Consider the following 25,795-nt stretch of genomic DNA (forward strand, 5'->3'; position numbering starts at 1 on the left):
TCCAAAATGGGATCCTCCAATTTCTACTTAGCTATGTAAACATTTTGAGAGCAACATAGGGAAAATAAATTGGGGTGGACCAGGAAGGGGTGGGTTTCCCTAGTGGCTCAGTCAGTAAAGAGTGCCTGCAATGTGGGAGACCTGGGTTTGATCCCTGGGTTGGGAAGATCCCAACCCAATGGCAACCCACTCCAGTATTCTTGCCTGGAGAATCCCATGGACAGAGGAGCCTGGTGGGTATGGTCCCTGGGGTCACAAACAGTCTGACACGACTGGGTGACTACCTTTCTTTTCTTGAGGAAGGGGTAGGGCTGCTCCCACCATTCACTGTTTAACCTTGCATTTGATCCCTGTCTTTAGACAATCGATCTTCTCACCTTTTGAAGTTTTTATGTTACTGTTTGTGGGTTTTGAAGGTCTGGTTGCTCTGAAGGCAGATGGGTATGAATTGACCATATTGGACAAATCGAAGATGAGGGCCCAGGAGCCATATAATCCTTTTCTTAGCCCTCCCCCTACTTGCGGCCTCCATGGTACTTGGTTCAAGTCTTTAAGTTTCTGTACGTGGAATAGATGTCATTCTTTTCTGCAGACACATGAGTTTGAGCTTTCTTAAGCTAGGTTCTTTATTTTTATCTTTTTATTGAGATATAGTTGATTTATAATATATGTTTCAGGTGTACAACATAGTGATTCACAATTTTTAAGGGTTATACTTTATAAAATATTGGCTATATTCTCTGTATTGTACAGTATATCCTTGTAGCTTTTTAACACCTAATAGTTTGTACCTCTTAATCTCCTACCCTTATCTTACCCCTCCCTCCTTGGGCTAGGTTCTTTAAATTTTTCTGTCTATACTCTTGTCTTCACTATGGTTTGTAAGTCACAGATATCTCCTAATTTTTCCTCAGATGGAGTTTGTGTTTGTTTCTTATTGGTTTGGCGTGATTTTTTTCTTATTGAATTATTATTGACACATTAGTTTCAAGTGTAAACATAGTGATTCAATATTTATATACATTAATAAATTATCATGATCAGTCTAATTACCATCTTTCACCATACAGAGTTGTTATAATTTTATTATTATTGTTTGGCCACGCCAGCACAAGGGATTTTGGTTTTCTGATCAGGGATCAAACCCATGCATCCTGCACTGGAAGCACAGAGTCTTAACTACTGGACCATGAGGGAAGTTCCACAATATTATTGACTGTACAGCCCTCCATATCCGTGGGCATCTGCAGATTCAACTAACCGCAGATCCAATTAGATTGAATCCTTAGATGCAGAATCCGTGGATGTGGAGGGCAGACAGTACTACTCCATTTTATGTAAGGGAGTTGAACATCATGGATTTTGATATCTGAAAGGATCCTATAACCAATCCCCTGCAGCCACTAAGGGATGACTGTATTCTCTGTGCTGTACATTACAGCTGTATGACTTATTTACCTTATAATTGTAAGTTTCTAGACTAAGGGGACTGAAAAGTCTTTATTCTGCTATCTTCTTTATACATTTGAGCTACTGATATTAATACAATTTCATCAAGAATGATTCTCAAGTTTCTCCTTTGTCTCAGAAACTCAAAAATAATTGGTTGTATTGAAAATGTTCAGATATCATTGGGAATGTTATGGATCACTAAGATGGCCATCCTTCATGAGACGAAACCCTTATCAGATCTTTTATTTCATGAGGACATTTCTTTCAGAACCACTAATTGTGCATCAAACTAATTATTATCATTTATATAAAATATATTCTTCCCAATCAGATTTTCTACTCTCCTATTTCTCTCTCTCTTTTTTTAATGAAACCATCAATGAGATCTAATGCCATGACCTATACTGCTTAAGCTGTCTTTATTATACCTTTTTTCTCAATTATTCTAAGTTAATTGTTGGTTCTTGTTCATTCTTAAAATATATTATGAATAATGTCACCTTGTTTTTTATTTATTTTTATATTTAATCCTTTCTTTAAGTGAAAGATTAGATTCTAGATTCGAGTGGGACTTTCGTCACGTGGAATTCACACCCTTAGTACCAGCATTTTTTATACCATTGTTAATTTCCCTTTGCCTCTTCTACTCTATTAGAGTATCATTGACATCCTTTTAGCAGATCATTGTCATCTAAAATATATTTATTGTGAATAACTTGTATTAGCATTAAAAATGATTATTTACCAATCTTTACTGTCAATAAGCTCTTTCTCAGAGAAAGTTATGCATGACTCAGTGTAGACCAAAGTAGCTTTCTGTTTAATACATAAGTATTGTTAACTGCTGCTACTCCTGCTGCTGCTGCTAAGTCATTTCAGTCGTGTCCGATTCTGTGCAACCCAATAGACAGTAGCCCACCAGGCTCCCCCGTACCTAGGATTCTCCAGGCAAGAACACTGGAGTGGGTTGCCATTTCCTTCTCCAATGCATGAAAGTGAAAAGTGAAAGTGAAGTTGCTCAGTTGTGTCTGACTCTTTGCAACCCCATGGACTGCAGCCTACCAGGCTCCTCCGTCCATGGGATTTTCCAAGCAAGAGTACTGGAGTGGGTTGCCATTGCCTTCTCTGATTGTTCACTAATACTTGCCTATTTAATACATAGATATTGTCCACTAAAGAAACTATTGTTTTGTAAATAAGATTGTTTCCATTTGAGCTCATCCAAGTTCTGAAGATAGGATAGTTGATTAAATATATAATTTTATGGTTTTAATTTTCAGATACTTTGTAAAGGGTATGTCAGTAATTAGAGGCTTATTTGCTAGGTGATTATTAAACTAAACATTGTATATTGAAATATTACTCAAATTTTAAAAGTTTTTTTCTGGTCATACTTCTTCAAATGTAGTTTTATTTCTTGCATTATTCATCTTAGGAAGATATATTTTTTATTTCTTAAAAATAATCTAACAAGTTTGCTTGACCCTCATTAGGAGAAAAACAGACCTAGGAATACAAGACACATTTAATGGAAAAGTATAGGATTAGCAAAGGGGCTTCCCAGGCGGCTCAGTAGTAAAGAATTCACCTGCAATGCAGGAGACGTGGGTTCGACCCCTGGGTCAGGAAGATGCCCTGGAGAAGGAAATGGCAACCCATTCCAGTATTGTTGCCTGGGAAATCCCATGGACAGGGGAGCCTGTCAGACTACAGTCCATGGGGTTGCAAAAGAGTCGGACATGACTTAGTAACTCAACAACAGCAAATAGGACTAGCAAAGTAGAAAGTGTTATTAGAGGATGGATATTTCATCAAAAGCAGTTCAAAGGAGTAATTTAATTATTTGTTTATAATTTATGTTGATACAGAGGGAAATGATTTAGCCATTTTTAAGTAACCTTTTTCTTTTTACTACTTTAGCCTGCCCAATCAAGAAGTCATAGTTGGACTGACAAGGCATGTCAAAAATCATCTAATATTAATAGCATTTGGCATAGGAATTATTGCCCTAGACGTGAACTGGATATTGTTTCAGATACTACAAAGGTGAAGGAAAATCCAAGTACTGTGGGCATTAAACAAGTGATTAGTACTAAAGGGTTAAATCTTCCAAGGAAGTCATCCATTGTAAAAAGACCAAGAAGTGGTATGTATTTTGTTTTTGTGAATACTAGTGAGAACTGGTCACATTTTAGAAGTCTTTGTTAAATCTAAGGTCGTTAAGATTTTTTTCCTGTTTCTTTTAGAAGTTTTATAGTTTTAGTTCTTACATTTAGGCCTTTGATTCATTTTGAATTAATTTTTTATATGGTGTGAGGTAAGGATCAAGGTTCACTTTTTTTGTATATGGCAATTCAGTGTTCTAACACCATTTGTTTAAAAGATATCCTTTTTCCACTGAATTGTCTTGCACATTTGTGGACAGTCAGTTGACCATATATGTGCAGGTCTCTTTCTGGGGTCGATTATTCTGTACCATTGGTCTCCTCCTACTTTATGCCAGAAAAACTGTCCTGATTCCTGTACCTTTATAGTCAGTCTTGAAATCAGGTAATGTAAGTCCCTAAGTTTGTTCTTCTTTAGAAAAATTGTTTTGACTATTTTGTGTTCTTTGCATTTCCATACAGATTTTAGAATCAAGTTGTCAATTTCTTTAAAAAAAAAAAAAGAGAGAGCCTGCTAAGGTTTTGATTGGGATTTAGTTGAATCTATAGATTATTTTCCCAGGTGGTGCTAGTGGTCAAGAACCTACCTGCCAGCGAGGAGACTTAGTAAGAGACTCAATTTCAATCCCTGGGTGGGAAGATCCCCTGGAGGAGACCATGGCAATCCACTTCAGTATTCTTGCCTGGAGAATCCCTTGGACAGAGGCGCCTGGCGGACTACAGTCCATAGGGTCACAGAGTCAGACACGACTGAGGCAACTTGGCACATGCATGTATTATTTTATGGAGAATTGACATCTTAATGATATCAAGTTTTCAGACCCATTTATTTATGTCTTCTTTAGTTTAAGCCTTCAGAAATGCTTTGTAGTTTTTAGTGTACAGGTCTTACACATATGTTGTCAAATTTATCCCTATATTTCGGATTTTTGATGCTGTTATAAATGATATTTTTAACTGCAATTTTTGGTTCATTGTTAGTATCTAGAAATACACTTGATTTTTGTATATTAATCTTGTGTTTTGAACCTTACTAAAATCACATATTAGTTCTAGTGGAAATCTAGAGCCTTGTAGTAGAGACAGACCTCCTTTTAGACCAATAGTCACCAGTAGTCTATACTGCTATTCAACTTGCTGCAAATTCATGTAACTAATATATAATAACTTTTGCTCTGCATTGTCCACTATGATAATATGAGACACTGAAGTGTCTTGATCAATTCAGGATATACTAAATCTATGAATTTCTCCAAATAGATAGCCTAACAACTTTATCATAAAAAGAAAATGAGGTTAGCATAGTGTAACTTCCTGGTGAAGGCTTTCTGGGGATCCTACAATATTTTTTTTCCTCTTCTGTAGAGCTTGCAGTTTCCTGCATAATAAACAGATTTTGGTTTATACAAGTTTGCTGACCTGTAGGTATTTTTTTTAACCTGTACATTTTTGAATTTGAGGTGTCAGCTTGTCTCTAGTATTTTGGCACCCTCCGCTGCTCTACCCATGTCTTAGTCATGAGCATTTACTCCCATGTGAGTGGAAGCTATTTAGACTGAGAAGTAGTTGGATTAATTTTAAGCACATTAATGCTATGTCTATGTCCTTGCCTATTTCAGCTTTACCACTTTTACATTATTTAGTCTTATGATTTATTCTTATACCATTAGAATACATTTGTTACACAACAATCTTCTAGAACTCTATAGCTATGTAATGAAGATCAGAGCTAGAGTACAAATTACTTTCCACTATAAGACAATCAAATATACCATCTCAGTGATGGTGTATATATACATATATTAGGTATAGCACCTGGTTTTAATGAAACATTCTTTTAAACCAAACATAGATTAATCATAGGTTTAATTTTTTTCTTCCCATGGTGGCTCAGCTAGTAAAGAATCCGCCTGCAATGCAGGAGATCCCGGTTCGATTCCTGGGTCGGGAAGAACCGCTGGAGAAGGGATAGGCTACCCACTCCAGTATTCTTGGGCTTCCCTTGGTGGCTCAGGTGGTAAAGAATCCACCTGCAACGAGGGAGACCTGAGTTCGATCCCTGGGTTGGGAAGATCCTCTGGAGAAGGGAATAGCTACCCACTCCAGTATTCTGGCCTGGAGAATTCCATGGACTGTATGGTCCATGGGGTCACAAAGAATCAGACACGACTGAGTGGCTTTCACTTCACTTAATTTTTTTTGTTTGTTTGCATTCAAAAGTAGGCCTTTTTTTTTTTTTTTACATTCAAATAGTATAATGAGTGTAGAGCCTTGCAGAATTGATTGTATCCTGAAATTCACACAAATAATTGACATTAAATCATAGTTAATTTTGAAACAGTAAAACACAGCCAAGGGAAGTTTTAAAAAAAAATCATTGTTTTTTTCCGTTTCTGATGCATAATTTAAAAAAAAAAAAGACTTCATCTTTAGGGCAATAGAACATAGGCTGTGAAACTGGGACCAAATCTCTAACTAGTCATGAAATAAAGATTTACAAATAATCTTATTTTTATTTAGAAGAGCTGTCAGAAGATGATATGTTGGATCAATATTCTACTTCCTTTACAAAGAAGATCAAGAAAAATAGTTGTGAAGGTAATAAGTCATTGAACTCTTCTGAACTGTTTATGCCTGACCTGGTAGATGGAACTACTGTTAAAAAAAGCTTAAGCACACCACCTACGACAAGAAACAAATTTGCAACATTTTTACAGAGAAAAAATGAAGAAAGAGATGCAGTTGTGATTCCAGGCACTAGAAGCAGGTATTGTTACATCTATAGAATGTTGTGTGTCTATTATATTATATACTCTGTTGCTGTTTATTTTAATTGTTATGAATATCATTGAATCTAATGAGACAGGTAGGACTTGGCTTAATCCAGTTTATCATGTATTGCCTTAGTTCCACTTAGACTTCTATTACTTTTGTTATCTCTTGATACAGAGCTAAAATAAGAATTGTAGACCTTATTGCATTTTGCATTATAATACCCTCTGTTACTTTGCCAGGGGGCAGGGAGGATCCACCTTCTTTTTTTCTATTTTTTTAGTTTGTTTAAGAGTTAAATATAATTTCACAAAGTACTTTTATAACTCCCCTGAAGTGACAGACTGAGTTCGCTGAGCAGGTTGAATATGTCACACAAGCAAGTTTTGCAACCCCTTCTGTTTCACTGACATGTGCTACCAGTGGTGACTGTTTTTCTAAAAGAAATCTCCGGAGTGGCTCTCATAACTCAAAAACTCTAGCCAGTGATCTACCTTTAGAAAACCACCTCACTTCTGTGTATGACAGAAGACGTGTGTGCTCTGTGTCCATCTCCTCACAGAGCTGTGCATATAGACTTGAATTAAAGGTATGTACTTTAATGTGATTATTTTAATCACATCTTGCAAAATGTTAAGTTCAGGTGATATTTTTCAGCTAGCCAGCATTTCTCTATGGATGACACAGTACACAGACTCACATTCAGAAATGACCTCTTTGACCCATGTAATGGAGCCAGAAAGCTGTCCAGTCATGGCAGCCACTCCGTCTGTGCATATCTCAACACAAAATGACCAGTTTTCCTGATATGTAATCAGTCAGAGACTTGAATAGTTTTGCAACTGTGGTGTTGATTGGCAATAGAAGTGCACATAATATATCCTCCTGCACATCCTCCTAAAGAACAGATGACACAAAAACAAGCATTGTTGTCTTGTCAACATCGGTAGACTTGTCAACCTGGATTGCGCACCATGGTGACTCATTAATCCTCTCTAACAATTATGCCTCAATATCCTCTGCTGTTTCATCAGTTTGTCTAGTTATGGTGCTAGCCAAAAGAGGAACCTGTGGCCCCTTTTGAACTGCAGCCTCTCCTAAAAGTTCATGACAAATGTCCTTAGCAGGATCAACTCCTCACCAGGAGTAAAGGGCTTCTTACTTAGCTTTAGCCATGTAATCAGCCACTAAGAATGATGCTGTCAGTGTAGACACATTTAATGAAGTGGTGGCCTTCAAGAATTGCTTATATTCTTCATGTTCACATTTTTTTTCTTTTGAAACTCCAGAGGCTTGTCTTTTAATCCTGAGTGCTTGGTCTCTGTGTGGCAAAGTAATTTTGAAGGTTTCATGGCTTCTCTAGATAGCCAATCACCACATATTATACAAAGCAGGCTTGGAGAATGTGAATTGCATGTTTCAATGAACCCATAATTTAAGTAGGACTCTTGCTATTTTCTTTTAAATGCAAGTTTCTTTTTGTTGGCAGTCTTAGAGTGTTCTGCTGTTTCATCACTGGGTCTTTCCCCCTTTTCAAAGAAGTTCTCCAGTAATGTTTGCTTTTTACTCCTTTTCACTAGGGTTTGCTTGTAGGCTTACCAAAACTGACTGAGACAAGTGTGCAGGGTGGAAAAGAGGCAAGGAATTAGAGGTGGTAAATAAAATTGTGGGCAGGCCACACATGAACTAAAAATAAGCATTGGATTCTGACTTAAAGCCTGCTACCCGATGTACATGTACAACTGAAGTACCTCAACTCACTTACCACTATAAAGCTTGCCACCAGATGCAGCTTAATTGTCACTTGCCATCACTGATAGGGTTTTGATATAAATCTGCAAGCATGTGATTTGTTATGATCTCTGTATATCTCTGCGTGTGATAATCTGTATTTGCAGCCACTCCCCAAAGCTAGCATCACTGCCTCAGTTCCACCTTAGATCGTTAGGCATTAGATTTTCATAAGGAGCACACAGCCTAGATCCCTCACTTGCATAGTTCACAGTAGGGTTCTCTCTTCTCTGAAAATCTAATGCCACCAGTGATCTGACAGGAGGCAGAGCTCAGGTGGTAATGTGAGCAATGCAGAGTGACTATAAATACAGATGAAGCTTCACCTGCTCATCCACCCTTTGCTTACCTCTTGCTTTGTGGCCTGGTTCCAAACAGGCCACTCACCAGTACGAGTCCATGGTCCAGAGGTTGGAGACCCCTGAGATGGACCACTCTGAACACACTGTGAAGAGTGGATTCTAGAGGGCCAATAGCTGTTGTCATAGTCCCTGCTAGTGAAGATAAGAATTTGAAGAGTCAATATTGTCTAGGGGTTAGGAATTTGGACCCTGGGGTTAGACCACCTGGATTTTGAATTCTGTCCTGTTTACTCATGAGATGTTTGACTTGGGCAAGTTAATTTCTGGGTGCTTCAGTTTCTTCAAGTATAGCAATCTTAGGATTGCTGATAGAATTAAATTATTAACATAAGTGAAGTGTGTAAAATAGTGCCCAATAGATGATAGACATACAATGAATAGCTCTGTTTTATTGACTTCGGATAGTGGTACCACAACTATAAACAGGAATTAGTAACTTTAAGAAAAAGAAAATTTATCAGCTTCTATATTTCTCCAGAAAACTTAGGATGTGATTTTTTTAATTTTTCAAGTTTAATAAATTAGGTTGCAGCCAATTTTGTCTAACCATGATGATGGGAGATGGTCATGAAAGAATGAACCATTGGTAATCCCTAAGCTCCTTTTAGGGGATGTGTCAAACCCTTCTCCCATCAGACCTTCTCAAGGAAACATTCACAGTGCAGTCAAATGATCATTTTGATTCTTGCTTTGTTAAAGGAAGAATTAACACCCTCATTAAAGGTGTTTGTTAACAATGCAATAATGAAAACGTGGCCGCACAAATGGAAAATGGGTTTCTAGATGATATATGTTGCTTTATACATTCTAGAAAGTTGACTTCTGTCATTTGGAGAAATTTTTGAAATTTGTGTTTTATCTTTCCTTTTGGGTGAAAATAGGATTTCCTTTTTCTGCCTCTTTGGAGACAGCTAATGAGAATGAAATGGCAATCTACTCCAGTATTCCTACCTGGAAGATTCTATGGACAGAGGAGCCTGGCAGGCTACAGGAGTCACAAAGAGTTGGGCATAACTGAGCACAAACAAGCAAAACAAATGAGAATAATGTTTGTGTATCTCTTCAGGTCTTGGCTGTTGAGTCATTGTGGAAGCTTAATGAAATCTCCATTCAAAGCTGTAAATAGCTGCTTTACATAGTTTAGTGAGATGTTTCACTAATAGTTCAGAGGGTGCATTAAGACATGCTTAGAAAAATATTTTTTTCTGCATCAACTTCCTGTGAAATAATAATTGTGAATGAAACTTTGATGTATAATTTTCTGATCTAGATCATATAGCAATATCTAATAATAACTAGATATTATTAAATTAGTTCTCTTAACTGATTTTCAAGGGTTTTTTTATATGTTATTCTCACAACAGTATTATGAGATATTCAGCTCAGCATTATTTTCTCTATTTTGGGCTCAGAAATTGAGGCTCTGAAAGGTTAAGAAACTTTCCCAGGGTTGTATAGTTAGTAACAGTGATAGGAAAGACTCCTAGTCATCGTTGACTAGTCATACCTAGTAGTGGTGCGTTGAAAGGAGCACACAGTCAGGTAGGCCTGGATTTGAATTGTCACTTATTCTTTACTTAGTCTTTCACATGCCATTTAACTTCTCTAAGCCTATTTTTTTAACTATAAAATATGGGTGATAATATTTATAAGAGAATATATATAAGACTGTTTCAAGACTAGCAGAAGTTATGTGAATCAGACAGCTGGCACAGGTGCCCAGTCACTAATATATATGCCAGTGGTCATTCCCACCCCATTCTTTTTAATGTAACATAACAGGAAGTGTATTAAATATGCAAAAGTTTGTCTCCAATTGCCTGTCTTTTGAAAGTCTGTTTTAAGTCTTTATCTTTATTATATAGATACTTATCCTAGAATAATGCATATTTATTTTTCGAGATCTAGAAATATAATTTACTGTTAAGTAACACCACAGGCTATTTAGAAAGAAGCAACCATCAACTGGGAGGGGTTCTGGGTTTTAATTCTGTTCTTTGCTGTTGTTCCGTCACCCAGTCATGTCCGACTGTTTGTGACCCCATGGACTGCAGAATACCAGGCTTCCCTGTCCTTCACCGTCTCCTAGAGTTTGCTCAGACTCATGTCCATTGAGTTGGTGATGCCATCCAAACATCATCCTCTGTTCTTTAGCTGATTAATTTTACAACCTTGGGCTCTGTTATTTTAACTTCTCTTACCTATGAAGTAGTACATGGAAAAATGTTTGAATATCACAGAGGTTTTTGTTTGCTGAAAAATGAACAATGTGATCAGATAAAGGAGCTGATGTTTTCTGCTCAATGAAAAACCAAATAAGACTTTTCCTTTCACATACTGCTTCCTTTCTGCCTTATACCCACACACATAAGCTAATGATTTGATGAAAATGTGAGAGGATTTTTACTCTTGAACATTTAGTAAATATTCAGCTTATCATCTTGGTTTTGAACTAATGCTTATTAAGGAGTACATTCTTTGTAAGTTTCATATTTAACTGATCATACGCTGTAGGATTTCCTTTTTAAACCTAAAAATGCTACTTGAATACATCCTTCCGAGTAATGATGCAATCTTTGTTTCATTTATACTGGAGTTTTTAAAATGACTTTTTTAAAGCTACTACCCTGAGTAAGTAGTACCCCTTTAGTAATATAGAATTTAGTCATTGATTTGAAAGTCTTAACCTCAATATTTAAAATAGCATAGAAATATATAGGGTATATAAAAAGCTTGGTAGATTAGTATGCTACAAGTTCCCAGACGGTTTACTACTAGGAGTTAAGTTAAAATGAGAGGTAAATAGCTAATTTATTTTACTTGTATTTTAATTTATTTATTTAATTTGTATTCAAATTATAAAATAAGAGATAATAGTTATTAAGTATCCTTTCTGTTGCATATTTCTTTATCTGTTCAAATATTTGAGTGTCATGCTTGTCTGCTCAGCTGCTCAGTTGCATCTTACTCTTCTGCAACTCAGTTGTGTCCTACTCTTTTGTGACCTCATGGACTGTAGCCTGTCAGGCTCCTCTGTCCATGGGATTTTCCAAGAGCACTGAAGTGGGTTGCTATTACCTGCTCCAGGGTATCTTCCCGACCCAGGGATCAAACCCACAGCTCCAGTGGCTCCTGCATTGGCAGGCGGATCAGCCATGTGTAAAGTCTATTTTGCCTTTATTTATGAAATTAATGTATTTATTTTTAAAAAGAAGCGACCATCTTTCCATTATAAATGTTGTCACCTTCGTGAACAAACTCAAATATTTCTTCATTCTTTTCGTTGTTTTTTTCTGTTAGGTTTTTTTCCAACTCTCTGGATTCTACTGATTGTATATCAAAGAAAGCAAGCAACCAGCCTCTAGCTGAAACTGCTGTCACAGATAAAGAAACCGATGCAGGTGAACCAGATTGTCTAGAGGACAAGAAGTTGGTTGATACCAGTGTATCACATAATTCCGGTGAGCAGATTCCAGATGATGTGACTGTGATGGCTGAAGAGTCTCAGTCTTTTAAGACCAGAACATTCACGAGGACCATCTCATCACCCACCTTGGGGACACTAAGAAGTTGTTTCAGTTGGTCTGGAAGTCTTGGAGATCTTTCAAGAGCTCCAAGCCCCTCTCCAAGCACAGCATTGCAGCAGTTCCGTAGAAAGAGTGATTCTTCCACCTCTCTGCCTGAGAATATTGAGCTGTCTAATGTAGCTCCGTTAAAGAGGGATGAGTCAAGTGATGAATCACATCCCTTACATGACGTGGGTTGGTCTTCAGAGTCTCAGGAAAGCATGGACCTGTCACCACACAATTTAAATGCATCAAAACTTTCTCAGCCTTCTAGTAAGGATTCAGATTCAGAGGTAAGTCACATTCTGAAGCCTTTTGTTTTCAAATTCATATGTAAGAGAAAATAGAGTGTTAATCAGATAATTGAGGAAATTTTGCCTGTGTTACGGAAATAATTGGTTGTTTTAATTTTTCACTCTAGACCTTACTGTGTAGAGAGTTCATGTTTTACTCATCTGAAGGGCTTCTCTATCTTTTCATATTTTAGGCTTATACTTTTAATCTAGCTATATATCTTGAATCATCACTATGTGTTCCACATAGTGTCTCAAGTTGTGGAATGCTTAAGACCTAAGAATGATAAGCTTATTGAAGTTATTATAAATTTAATATTTAAATCCTTAATATAGTCTTGAATTCAGACAATGTTTGAAACCTTACAACTAAATGACCCTATTAACATGATGGTGTTCATCTTAAGTTTTAATACTTAGGAAATATATATATTTTTTACTGTTATTATTCTTGTTGAAATTCCCCTTGATAACAAAACAAGATAGTAATGTAAGGGATTTTATGGTGTTCTGTTTAAATTAATAAAAGCATCCTAGCCATTTTTTCTTATTCATAAAATAGCTTTATTCTTGCTTAAATAAAATCAAAGCTCCAAATAACTACTATTTGTAAGACTCAGTGATGTCATATTTTAAAATGACGTGATGGCATAGAGCATTCTTTAAGTCTGAGTTATCTCAAATTTACTAATTTAACATACTTCATTTTATGGTCACAACTATAGTTACCAAGTTGTAAGAACAATTACAACCTTGGTAATGTTTGACAGAATTTTGAGGTCTGATAATCCTGAATATTAAACATCTAATAAATCTGTATGTCCCTATGTACCTGTGGTCTGTTGCGCATGTGTGTCCAGCTCTTTTGCAACCTCATGGACCATAGCCCACCAGGCTCCTCTGTCCATGGAATTTTCCAGGCAAGAATACTGGAGTGGGTTGCCATTTCCTTCTCTAGGGCATCTTCCTGACCCAGAGATGAAACCCACATCTCTGTGTCTCCTGCATTGGCAGGTGGATTCTTTACCACTGCACCACCTGGGAAGCCCAATAAATCAGTATACCTTGTGTTTATCAAAAGGAAAATATTTTATTCAAGTTCCTAAAGGAAACTTGAGTTGTATTGGACTCAAAGAAAAAAGCCTAGTTAAAATGTGGAAACAAATTCTTTTCATTTAGAGAAAGCTGAAATCAGTTAATGTATTCAAATCCAAAATCCATCCATGTAGTGTTTTTTAAGTAAGAGGGGCTTCCCTGGTGGTTCAGCTGTAAAGAATCGGCCTGCAATGCAGGAGATGGAAGTTCGATCCCTGGGTCAGGAAGATCCCCTGGAAAAGGAACTGGCACTTCAGTACTCTCACCTGGTGAATTCCATGGGCAGAGGAGCCTGGTGGGGTTACAGTCCATGGGGTCACAAAAGAGTCAGACATGACTTGGCAGCTAACAACAACAAAATGCCAAACCAAACCCTTGAGGCTTTTGCTTCTCTTTTCCTGTTCACTCACTTTGTGTTCAGTTCATCCATACCGGTCTCGAAGACTGTGTTTCTTTTAATGAGCCTCCCTTTTAATGTCATCTTTTTCGTTTTTCACGTCTTACTGCATTTTTCTCTTGGCACTATTTGGGTTCCATCACAGTTGCTGTTTCTTGAACATCTTTCATTAAAAATCACCATCTATTTGTGAGGATACTCTCAAGTCTTCCGAACTTCTTTGGGGTATTTTTGTTCCTTTTCCAGCAGACATCTTCCTGTTTTACTAACTTTGTAAAGCTTTTAGCATGTTTTACTGAGAAGGCTTACCAGCTCACAGCCTATGGGCTCATCACGCTGACAAAACTCTCCACATGTCTGTCTTCTGGGCAATCATTTTTGTGCTTACAGTTATAGAAACATAAATTCTCTCCCCTCACCAAAAAAAAAAAAAAACAAACTAAACTAAAAATCATTCATTAAATCATCTCTTGCCACCAGATGTGGTAAACTTCTCTTAGGATAAAAGGATTAGTGGTCAAACAATTGGGACAATAACAGATAACTTAAAGATTATGTTATCTTTCTTTATTCAGAAAATGTCACTGACGTTTCATTTTGAATATCAGTTTTTACTGTATGATTCTGAAGAAAATGCATTGGAGATTTCCATTGGTGGTTCACTGTGAAAAGCAACAACTGTATACTCTATTAAGTTCATTAACCCTATTTGAAGTTAATTAATCTTAGGATCTTACTCTTGATCTTTCTTTTAAGAAACAATATAGCCCAGAGTCATCACTACTATGAGCAAGGAATGTTAGTGTTTCTGTTAGTTACAATCCAAATTAAAGGAATATTTTTGACTTTTGCGTTGCTTTTTAAGTAAATAATGCTATGTAGAATCCCAAGATAAATATATATATTTTTAAATCCTCTTGAAAAATGCAGAAATGGAAAATCTCCTGAATTTATTTATTTACTTTCCAAAGTCCTTGAAAGGATACAGCATCACATGGATTCTATATCCAATGGCTTAAGCAAGAAGGTTGCTTAGAAATTTGGCATGAAGCATGCCATTGTTTCCATGAACATGAGTTGCCTTTCCCCAGATTACTCGAGTTTTGTTGAGCATTGTTCTTTGCTTTGTACACACAGAAGCATATCTCTTGCCTGGACAGAAGTCAGTTTCATCTCAGGCATATGTCCACTCAGTCATGTCCAACTCTTTGTGACCCCATGGACATAGCCCACCAGGCTCCTCTGTCCATGGAATTCTCCAGGCAAGAATACTAGAGTAAGTTGCCATTCCCTTCTCCAGGGGGTCATCCCGACCCAGGAGTCAAACTCGGATCTCCTGCATTGTAGGCAGATTCTTCACCGTCTGAGCCACCAGTCATAAACACCTTCAATTTTAAGAAGAGCTACGTGTTCCCTCTGGTTCTGGAGACCCCACTTAGAGCTTTTTAATCTATACTTTATACAATTTACTTCTCCAGCTGAAATTTCTTACTAGTTTTCTTTAGTGAAACTGGCAAAGATCATTCTTTCCACATTAATTTTCTTTTATTGTGTTTCATGCTTTTAATACTTTTTTTCTTCTGAGAAGTTACATTTTATTTACACTGATTTTTCTCAATTTACTTTTTTATGTTTTGTTGAATATCGGTCAGTTGTCATAAAGTCTTGATAGTAAAAATCTAATTTTGCTTTGTTTTTTAATCTTGGGGATCTAGGAATCTGATTGCAATTTTAAGTCACTTGATAAACAAAGTAACCAGAAATCCAAGCTACACTTGTTTAATTTTTCGAAGAAAGACACGCTTCTAAGAAACAAGGTAAAACACTTATTTAAATTAATTTTTAATTTCAGAAGCAGGGCATGCTTATTACCAGGAAATATGAATATAAGCAAAATTAAAACTCAAAGTGCCTGCATTCTTATTTACACGAAAATGTATACCTTCAAATCTTTAAGGATCATATTCGTACTTGATTTGTATTGGGTTGGCCAAAAAGTTCCTTCAAATTTTAAGTAAAACTAAAAGAGACATTTTTCATTTTCACCAAGAACTTTATTGAACAATGTATCCATTGCTTTGTTACACTACCTTCTGCCATTTTCCAGGCAACATTGTAACTCCATCTTCCCAAAACTTTTTATCATTTTGAGCAAAGAATTGTTCCAGGTACATTATTTTCAAAATTTTATAAAGACCAAAATAAATGAAAATCCAAAGTTACAATATCTGAATATGGCAGTTAAATCAGAAAACCAGTCAAGCTGTAAGTTTTGGCCTGGTCATCAAAGAAACCTTGCGGTGCCCTGATGGAAGGTTATACGTCTTCTGTTGCCTCTTTTCATTTAGGGCTGCTTTCAGTTGGGCCAGTTGGGAGCAGTACTTGTTGGGATTGATTGGTTGGTTTTTCAGAAGGAACTCATAATAGAGGACTTCTTTCCAATCCCACCATATACACATCACTCTTTTTGGATAAAGACTGTCCTTCAGTGTGGTTGGTAGTTCATTTCACTTGCCCCATGATCTCTTCTGTTCCACATTGTTGAACAGTATCCACTTTTGATTGCCTGTCACAATTTGTTCTTAGAGCGGAATGTTTTAATTATGTTTAAGTAGAGAATCACATGCAGAAATACTGTCAAGAAGGTTTTATTTTCACTTATGTGGAACCTAAACTTAAAAGCAATTAACATAAGCAAGCTGGTGCATATGATTTTCAACACTTGATTTGGATATTTTGAGTACATGAGCGAGCTATCTCCTGTGTGGTATAACTTTGATCTCAGTTTGTCTCCCTTTGATCACTGTCAACTTGAATTGGTCTACCTGACCGTGGATCTTCGTCTAGCGAGAAATTTTTACCTTTCTTGGAATGAAAAGTGAAATATGAAAGTGAAAGTTGCTCAGTCATGTCCAACTCTTTGCAACCCCATGAACTATACAGTCCATGGAATTCTCCAGACCAGAATACTGGAGTGGATAGCCTTTCCCTTCTCCAGGGGATCTTCCCAACCCAGAGATGGAACCCAGGTATCCTGCATTGCAGGCGGATTCTTTACCAACTGAGCCACAAGAGAGCCCAAGAATACTGGAGTGGGTAGCCTATCCCTTCTCCAGCAGGTCTTCCTGACTCAGGAATTGAACCAGGCTCTCCTGTATTGCAGTTGGATTCTTTACCAACTGAGCTATTGGGAATAATAAAGTATAATATTGCCAAAAATATTTTTTTAATTCCATCTTCAATATTAAAATGACTGCACATAAATTCACTAATTTTGTTTTTTTTTAAAGCACACTAATATGAAAGCTGTCACAATGCAATCTAACAAAATTGTTTCAAATGACGTTATAGACAAGGACAGTGCTATTAGAGCCATCTTATGGAAAAAACCTAATGAACATTTTGGCCAACCTAATAGGTGTTTAAGTTCTGAAAGCTGCTTTTTTTTTTTTCTTTATAGTATATAAAGATCTATTTCATGTACTTAAGTAACATTACTTATAATGACTAAAATATGCCATGGTGTGGATTTAACTAATCTTATGTTTGCCCTTTACTCTAAAAATTTTTGTTATACCAAACAGTATTGCAACGAAGATTTTGTTGGTAAATGTTTAAGTACTATACACATTCTTGATTTTTCATGGGGATGAATTCTGTCGAGTGGTATTACTGGTCCAAGGGCAGGTATGGTGTAAAGCTTTGATGTCTATTGCAAAAAGGCCTTCTAGAAACTGGATCCCTTATAAGTCAAGGGCTTTTTTCAATCAAACTATACAAATATTTGTGTGACTGCATAGTGAAAGCTTGTCAGTCAAAAGCCCATTTTATGTATTAAGTATCCTTACTTGCCAATATCAAAATACTAATTTCTAACTTAAAAATGGGCAAGGAACATGAACAGAGATCACAAAAGCAAAAAGTCCAAGTGGATGATTAACATAAAAAAGCATGTTCAACCTCATTAGTAATCAAATAACACAAATTAAAGTGATAAAATAGAATTTCTTACCTCTTACTTTTCCAAAAGTTTTTAATTTACTGAATTTTATAAGGGTAGAAAGTGCTGAGATGAATAATCACATTTAAGATAGCATAATCCTATTAATTGGTATGATTAATTATCCCAATAATTAATTAGGATAATAATTACTTAGGATAATCATATTTAGAAGAATAAGAATTGCTGTACCATTTCTGGAAAGCAATTTGAAAGAGTTCAAATAATTTAACCCAGTAAGTACATTCTAGAAGTTGAGCCTAAAGAGATAATGAGAATTTAAATACGAGACTACTTATTGCAATAGTGAAAAATTGGAGAAAAAAATCTAAATATCTAAAAAATAAGGGTAAGTGATCTAGTATATCTATTTGAAAGAAGGTCATATCTCATACTATATAAATATAAACCTGGAAGATATTAAGAATATAAATGTAAAATATGTAAATATAAAGTGAAAGTTGCCCAGTCATGTCCGACTTTTTGGGGACCCCATGAACTGTATAGTCCATGGACTTCTCCAGGCCAGAATACTGGAGTGGGTAGCTGTTCTCTTCTCCAGGGGATCTTCCCATCCTAGGGATTGAATCCAAGTCTCCTACATTGCAGGCAGTTTCTTTACTAGCTGAGCCAGCAGGGAATATAAGTTTCTTTTAAAAATCTGAGTGAGAAAAACTTTTTCAAACAGATCTTACGTTGTAAAAATGTCTATATTATTTTTGAATGAAAGGGAAACCATTCTATTAAATAATATGTGTAGCATGGTGTTTTTGTTTGCTTAAATGCTTGAAAATACACACATTGTATATGTTTGTATGTGTGTGTTAGTCACTTAGTCGTATCTGATTCTTTGTGACCCCATGGACTGTAGCTCACTAGGCTCCTCTGTCCATGGGATTTTCCAGGCCAGAATGCTATAGTGGATTGCCATTCCGTTCTCCAGGGGATCTTCCCAACCCAGAGACTGAACCCGGATCTCCTGCACTGCAGGCAGATTCTTTACCATCTGAACCTCCAGGGAAGCCCATGTTTGTATAATCATGGTAAAAAGTCTGGAAAGATATTAAAATTATTTGTGGTGATAAGACTAAAGATATAGAAAGTACTTTCTCAAAAGAAGTTACATCTGGACATTAAACCATCATCTTTTTACTATTATTATACTTTCAGATTTGCATTGTCAGTGTTTTACTGTCACTTGTGTTTTGGTGACAGCTCCCCAGATGAACCTTCCCTCTTGCTCCCTGGTGTCCATCTTCAGTATATAAAATCAAACTCATCTTTCTTTTTTAACCTATAACCAGTACTTCTTAAAACACATTTCAGCTGTAATAATATTTGCTCTGTGTCACTTAGTTTCAAAATCTGAGGGTTGTCCTCTTTCTTTATAACTTCCAGCTGGATCCTTCTTTTTCAAGGGCTAAAGGAAAACAATCAGACATCTATACCTATCTAAATTGTGTTTCTTTCTCTGTCTTTTTTCTTGCTCTCCCTTTTTCCCATCACCAACATCCTAATTCAATATTTCATCTTTCAGGTGTGAATCTTTCCATTCTTTATACACCCTGTACTGGGTTCATCAATTTTAAATCCTTGTTTTATATTACCACACTCATACTGTCCTAAAAAAAAAACAAACAGTAATATAACTTCAATGGCTCCACATTTCCAGCAGCATACAAGTCAATGGATTCAAGGCACAGATAAAGACAAATATCATATGATATCATTTAATCATGGAATCTTTTTTAAAAATCATGCAAATGAACTTATATACAAATCGGAAATAGAGTCACAGACATAGAAAACAAACTTAAGTTACCAACGGGGATAGCGGAGAGAGCAGGGTAGGGATATAAGCTAGGTGTTGGGGATTAACATATACACACTACTATATATCAAATAACAAGGACCTACTGTATAGCACAGGGAAATATACTCAGTATCTTGTGATAACCTATAAGGGAAAAGAATCTGGAAAGAATATATATATGATATATATATATCACTTCATGGCAAATAGATGGGGAAACAGTGGCTGACTTTATTTTTCTGGGCTCCAAAATCACTGCAGATGGTGATTGCAGCCATGAAATTAAAAGACGCTTACTCCTTGGAAGGAAAGTTATGACCAACCTAGACAGCATATTAAAAAGCAGAGACATTACTTCTTCAACAAAGGTCTGTCTAGTCAAGGCTATGGTTTTTCTAGTGGTCATGTATGGGTGTGAGAGTTGAACTATAAAGAAAGCTGAGCGCCGAAGAATTGATGCTTTTGAACTGTGGTATTGGAGAAGACTCTTGAGAGTCTCTTGGACTGCAAGGAGATCCAACGAGTCCATCCTAAAGGAGATCAGTCCTAGATGTTCATTGGAAGGACTGATGCTGAAGCTGAAACTCCAATCCTTTGGCCACCTGATGCGAAGAGCTGACTCATTTGAAAAGACCCTGATGCTGGGAAAGATTGAGGGCAGGAGGTGAAGGGGACGACAGAGGATGAGATGCTTGGATGGCATAACTGACTCGATGGACATGGGTTTGGGTGAACTCCAGGAGTTGATGATGGACAGGGAGGCCTGGCGTGCTGCTGTTCATGGTGTCGCAAAGAGTTAGACACGACTGAGCGACTGAACTGAACTGATTATATATATGTGTATATAACTGAGTCACTTTGCTGTACACTTGAAATTAATAGAATATTGTAAATTATACCTCAATTAAAAATCAATAGATGAACTTAAATGTCAGTAGAGATCTGTTTAAGTAAATTATGGTACATTTATACAATGGAAAAAACAAACAACCTATTCAAAACAAAATTCAGTTCTACATGTGAAATGGAAAAGTCTCCAAGATACATTATTCGGTAAAATCAAGATACATTAAGCAAGAAAAAAAGTGCACATTGTAGTATGATGCAGTTTTTAGTATGCTACCAGTCATGTGGTGTTTGAGTGTAAATAAATTCAATCATTGCACAGGAAACTGATAACAGCGATTGCTTAAAGGCAGTGAGGAAGTAAGAGAGACTCACTTTTCTGTCTTTTCTTTTGTAACTCTTGAATTTAGGTACATGGATCACCTATTAAAAATATCATGTAAGTTTTGCCGACCTAAACCCATTTTTGTACATTGATTATAGGTTATTTTTTGTTCCAGTGTATAAATAATTTTGTTTCAGTGTATGAAGTTTGAGATTAAAGGTAGTTTGTTTTAACAGAATAGTATTAAAACAAGCATTTAATCTTCAGATTCCTGGGCTGTACAAATCCATTTCTGTGGACAATCTTTCTACAACCAAGATCAAACCTCTAGTACCTGCCAAAGCCAGTGGGCTGAGCAAGAAGCCATCAAGCATCCATAAGAGAAATCATCACAATGCCGAGAACCAGCCAGGACTGCAGATTAAAATCAATGAACTCTGGAAAAATTTTGTATTTAAAAAGTGAGTTTCCTTGTTACTGATTCTAAAATAGGATAAATCATTTTTTTTCTATAATCTCAATTGCTGTCTCCTCTTTCTGTTTTCATATGAATCAGTTTCTTTTTCTCTTGCCCTAAGAGCTCTAATTTCCTCTGGTCCCTGTAACTGACTCTGTAATAATATGTAGTCTCAGTTTCTGTACCTTCTTTTAGTGAAAAGATGGCCATCTGAAAACCTCAGTTCTCAGTCTGGCTTTGGGGTCTCTATGTTGTTAAGCAAACTACTTTTCCAGGGCTTAAGTGCCTCAGGTTTTTTTCCTTCTAAAAGTTGTTTCAGACTTGAGAACGGAAAGATAATGCTGTATGGTTACTTCTGGACTTAAGGCAGTTTGTTTCCCTAAATTACCTCATCTAAAATGGGAAGAATCAGTGAGTTTATGAGATTATATGATGAATTAGCCAGATTTCTACTGTATATGGCAAACACTGTTTTAAGAGAGTTGATCCTACATATATCTACATTTTTTGAAATGCATCACTTCTGTTAGACAACATAGCATCACTTCATAATTAATTTATTTTCTTGTTCTTATTACAGCAAGTGTGCTAAGAATAAAAGCAAAGAGAAAGGGATGGGGGAGGTGACTTACATGGGATGATAAGATTAAACTTTACCTAGTAGAAATTGTTATCACAATCAGATGAGATAGTATGAGTGGAAATACTTTAATAAGTGCTGAACAATTATTTTTTACTTTACATTGTGTAAACTCTAGATTAAACCATATAGCAGCAGTTCTCAAGCTTTTTGCCTTTAGGAACACTTTATGGTCTTAAAAATTACTGAGAGCCCAAAAGTACTTTGGTTTATATGGTTTATAACTGTCAACATTTAACCATCTTAGGAATTAAAAGGGATATTTAGAAAATATTTATTTATTTTTAAATAACAACAATCTCATTTCATCTTAAAATTGATAGTATATTTTTACAAAACTATGTTTTTCAAAACAAAAGTGAGAATGACATGGTTTTACATTTTTGCAAATCTTTTCTGTCCAATTTAATGGAACTGAGCTGGATTCTTATATCTGCTTCTTTGTTTGATTTGTTATGCTTTGGTTGAGTTATACGAAGAAAATCTGACCCCACATGTAAATGCACTTTCGCATAGTAGCATTTTTTATTTAATTTTAATTTTTCTTCTTTTATATTACACCAAAATTCAGTAGGTGGTAGTTTCTTAAAAGTTGTAATATAGGATATGAAACCATATCAATTGATTTTTATGCTCTGTATAACATTACAGTCCACTGGCTCATATTGTATGTTGGTGTGCATCTTTTACTCATTCATAATTTTATAACATTGGTGTAGATCATTTGAAAAATGTGGACTTATTGAGTTGTGCTTATCTTTCAATTGTTGACACATTTCATTATACAATACTTTAAAAAATCACAGTCTTGCCAGCAAAGTCTTTTAAGTATTCGGAAGGTATCACGGGGCAGATATAAGTTTTCCAAAATTCTAATTTTCACTAGAAAGTTTAAATTTTGTCTCTGGCAACAAATGCTGTTAGGTTTGTTTTTTTTTTTTCTTAGAAATAACAAACAATCTCTGTTCATTTTAGAGAGGCCCTTTGCTAAATACTTCAATTTGAATTTCCATGGTGAGACTGACCTTTTTTTAAGTACTATCAGTATTTCTTAAACAGTTTGGTGATACTGTGGTGATTCATTGCCAGCAGCTTTACTTATCAGCACAAGTGTTCTTTTTTGGATTATCAGTACAAGTGTCAGCACAGTATGAAAAGCAGATAAAGTCTAAATACTATTATGAAGATAGTTTTAAATATTACACACCCCTCAAAAGGGTCTTGGGAATAGAATTAATTTTTATAGACATAGAATTTCCTTCCAAAATTTGGGAGCGGGGAAGGAGTAAAAAGAGGGCTTAAAAGTTTGTTCATGCTTCACGCATGCTGCTTCTCAGCCAGACTTGAGAAGGGTGCTAGAAAGAAAAGAACTAAAGTTGTTTACTGAAATCATTCTACCTTAGCTAGTATATATTTAGTAGTGGTATGGTACCTACTTTGAAAGATGATTTAGAAAGCAGTAACGGGTACTAAGAAGCAAAACTCAAATTTTGCAGGGCGTATTCAGAGGATAATTTGATTGTGTTACATAATGAATTGAGGGAAATTATACAGTAGAGGTTCTTATTCTCCTTATATACCTCTATTTTGTCCAGGCAGATTATTCTCTAATAAGCACTACCATAAAAATACCAAATTCATTTTATTATATTATATTTTGCAGAGATTCTGAAAAGCTTTCTTCTTGTAAGAAGCCAGATCCCCTGTCTCCAGTCAAAGATAACATCCAACTAACTCCAGAAGAAGAGGATATATTTAACAATTCTGAATGTATGCATGTTCAGAGAGCACTATTCCAGTAAACGCAAGCAGCTGGGAGACTGTTGCCTGCAAGAGAATCTCTATCAGTTTCAAGTCCTGTTTGGAAATGAGGCCATTCTGAAAGATTTGTTCTTAGATCTATGCTATTTATTTTAAATAGAACACAATTTTTTATATTAATTTCATAACTGTTCTTGTTTGGCTTTTTATATTTTTTTAAGAAGCTAACTAGAGAAATAACTTTGGAAGATCTACTCTACAACTTCCCCTGTGGTCCAGAGGCTAAGACTCCTTGTACCCAATGCAGGGAACCCGGGTTCGACCCCTGATCAGGGAACTAGATCCCACCTGCCATAACTAAGGGTTCCTATGCTGCAACTAAGACCCAGTGCAGCCAAAATAAATAGTTTAAAAACAAAAATCTATTCTAAAGATTTATATAATGTTGTCAAATACAAAGATGGTAAATGGAAAATCACAATTGTGTAATCATTTTATACTACAAGAAATTACTATACTTTTCCATGCTTTCATTTTTTTTCACCTGCCTTTTCCTGTCTTTCAGGGTTGAATTGGAAATACAGTTGCTGGGATGGGAGGGGTAGTTGGAAGTGTTAAAGATCATTGCATAAATGGGACAGTGCTCCGTTACCCCTGATGAGTTTGGTAGGTTACAGATTGACAGTGAAGGAAAATTGCTTTCAGCATCATATGAAAGGAACTACTTCTTATATCATTCATATTCTTAAACTTCCAAAATAGCCTGTTTCTCTTGTATATCTTTTTTGAAGTGTAGGCTAAAAATTCCTTAACTTATATTTAAAACTTATGTCCTAGGTGTGATGTAGGATATTACTACTAAAGCTACAGAATCTATGATTTGTCCATACTCTGCAAAGAAATAGATGGGAACCAAAACCAGGTATGCAAGTGAAGACCTGAAGTAAGAAAGTGAAGTGACGATCTGACAGGAAGTAAAACAATGATAAAAGCATCTGAGATATAGAGGATAAATGAAAGGGATTCAGAGCAGTTTAATTTTTAAATGAGACTTAGTAGAGGACTTGGATAAAGAGTCCAAGTGGAAAAAAACATAATGTTTTAAGAAACAGCATAAAAATTTTAAATGGACACAGTTTTTTTCTCAAAATCTGGAAAATGCTATACAAAGAACAAAAGCAAAATTGAACTTTCTGTGAATGTTTCCTATTACAGAACAAATTAAGAAAGGGAAGATGGCAACAGTGCTATAGTTTTTCAGTCTCCGAACCCCCACGTAACCACAACTGGATGACAAGGTCAAAATACCAGTGAACAACATTACAACAAATTCAGATGACATCATATATTTAAATCCCAAAATGTAAGTAGGTGAAGACAAGCCACCAACAGCCACAAGACTGCAAGGTGGTACTGACATCTATTTGGGAGAAGTAGAGAATGGCAATAGGGCATCTAATGGACATGAGAACAGAACTTATATAGAATAATTGTTGAAACACAGAGCAGACCAAGCTGCAAACAGCATTTAAAACTTTATGCAATCCAGTGGTAAGTGAATGCAAGAGGCCTGCAATTATATCTGAAGGACTGAAGCAATGTAGTCCATACGAACTTTTGAAATGATTTACCGTATTTGCCAAGGCTCCCTTCTAGGGGAACAGGGTCCCCCACAGAAGAGAAACTGCTGGCAAGTAAAACAAAAGCTTGAGTGGGGAAGAGACAGTAGACACAAAGGAAGAGGAATAGTTGACCAAGAAATCTCAGCAGAAAACTGTCTGTTTTTGAACACCGAAAAAGCAACAACAGCAGCAAAATGGCTGAGGTTTGAGAAGCTCCCATGAGCCATGCCTGCTCAAAGCTCAGGAAAGTTATTTTTACTTAAAAAGAAACTACAGAAAAATGTTTAGGTCAGTCCTTTACAAAACCGATTTAAAGAGTCCAGCAGTGCAACATCTCTACAGATAATGAAACTCTACCAGAAAGGTCCACTGAGCAGATCAAAACCAGTGTATTCGAAAATGTGCTAAAAGTTAAGGAAATGCTATAGAAAATGAAGA

At 36.0% G+C, this 25,795-nt stretch overlaps 1 protein-coding gene across 4 annotated transcripts in view; it reads left to right on the forward strand.

Moving 5' to 3' along the window:
- Nucleotides 1-24,210, forward strand: part of EXO1 (exonuclease 1) — a 38,711-nt gene extending 14,501 nt beyond the window's left edge. For 3 of the 4 annotated variants that reach the window (XM_081492901.1, XM_081492900.1, XM_081492899.1), the window contains 6 exons: nt 3,373-3,598; nt 6,138-6,384; nt 11,843-12,401; nt 15,609-15,710; nt 21,145-21,338; nt 23,638-24,210. In XM_081492901.1, coding sequence (XP_081349027.1) covers nt 3,373-3,598; nt 6,138-6,384; nt 11,843-12,401; nt 15,609-15,710; nt 21,145-21,338; nt 23,638-23,776 — 1,467 coding nt within the window. In that variant the 3' untranslated portion in view covers nt 23,777-24,210. The remainder of the gene's footprint in view (nt 1-3,372; nt 3,599-6,137; nt 6,385-11,842; nt 12,402-15,608; nt 15,711-21,144; nt 21,339-23,637) is intronic. The other variant, XM_081492902.1, reaches the window with a different exon arrangement.
- The last annotated feature ends 1,585 nt before the right edge of the window (nt 24,211-25,795 follow it).

The sequence above is a fragment of the Giraffa tippelskirchi genome, chromosome 5, assembly GCF_054371585.1.
Source record: "Giraffa tippelskirchi isolate mGirTip1 chromosome 5, T2T-mGirTip1v1.2.pri, whole genome shotgun sequence".
In the NCBI taxonomy this organism is placed as follows: domain Eukaryota; kingdom Metazoa; phylum Chordata; class Mammalia; order Artiodactyla; family Giraffidae; genus Giraffa; species Giraffa tippelskirchi.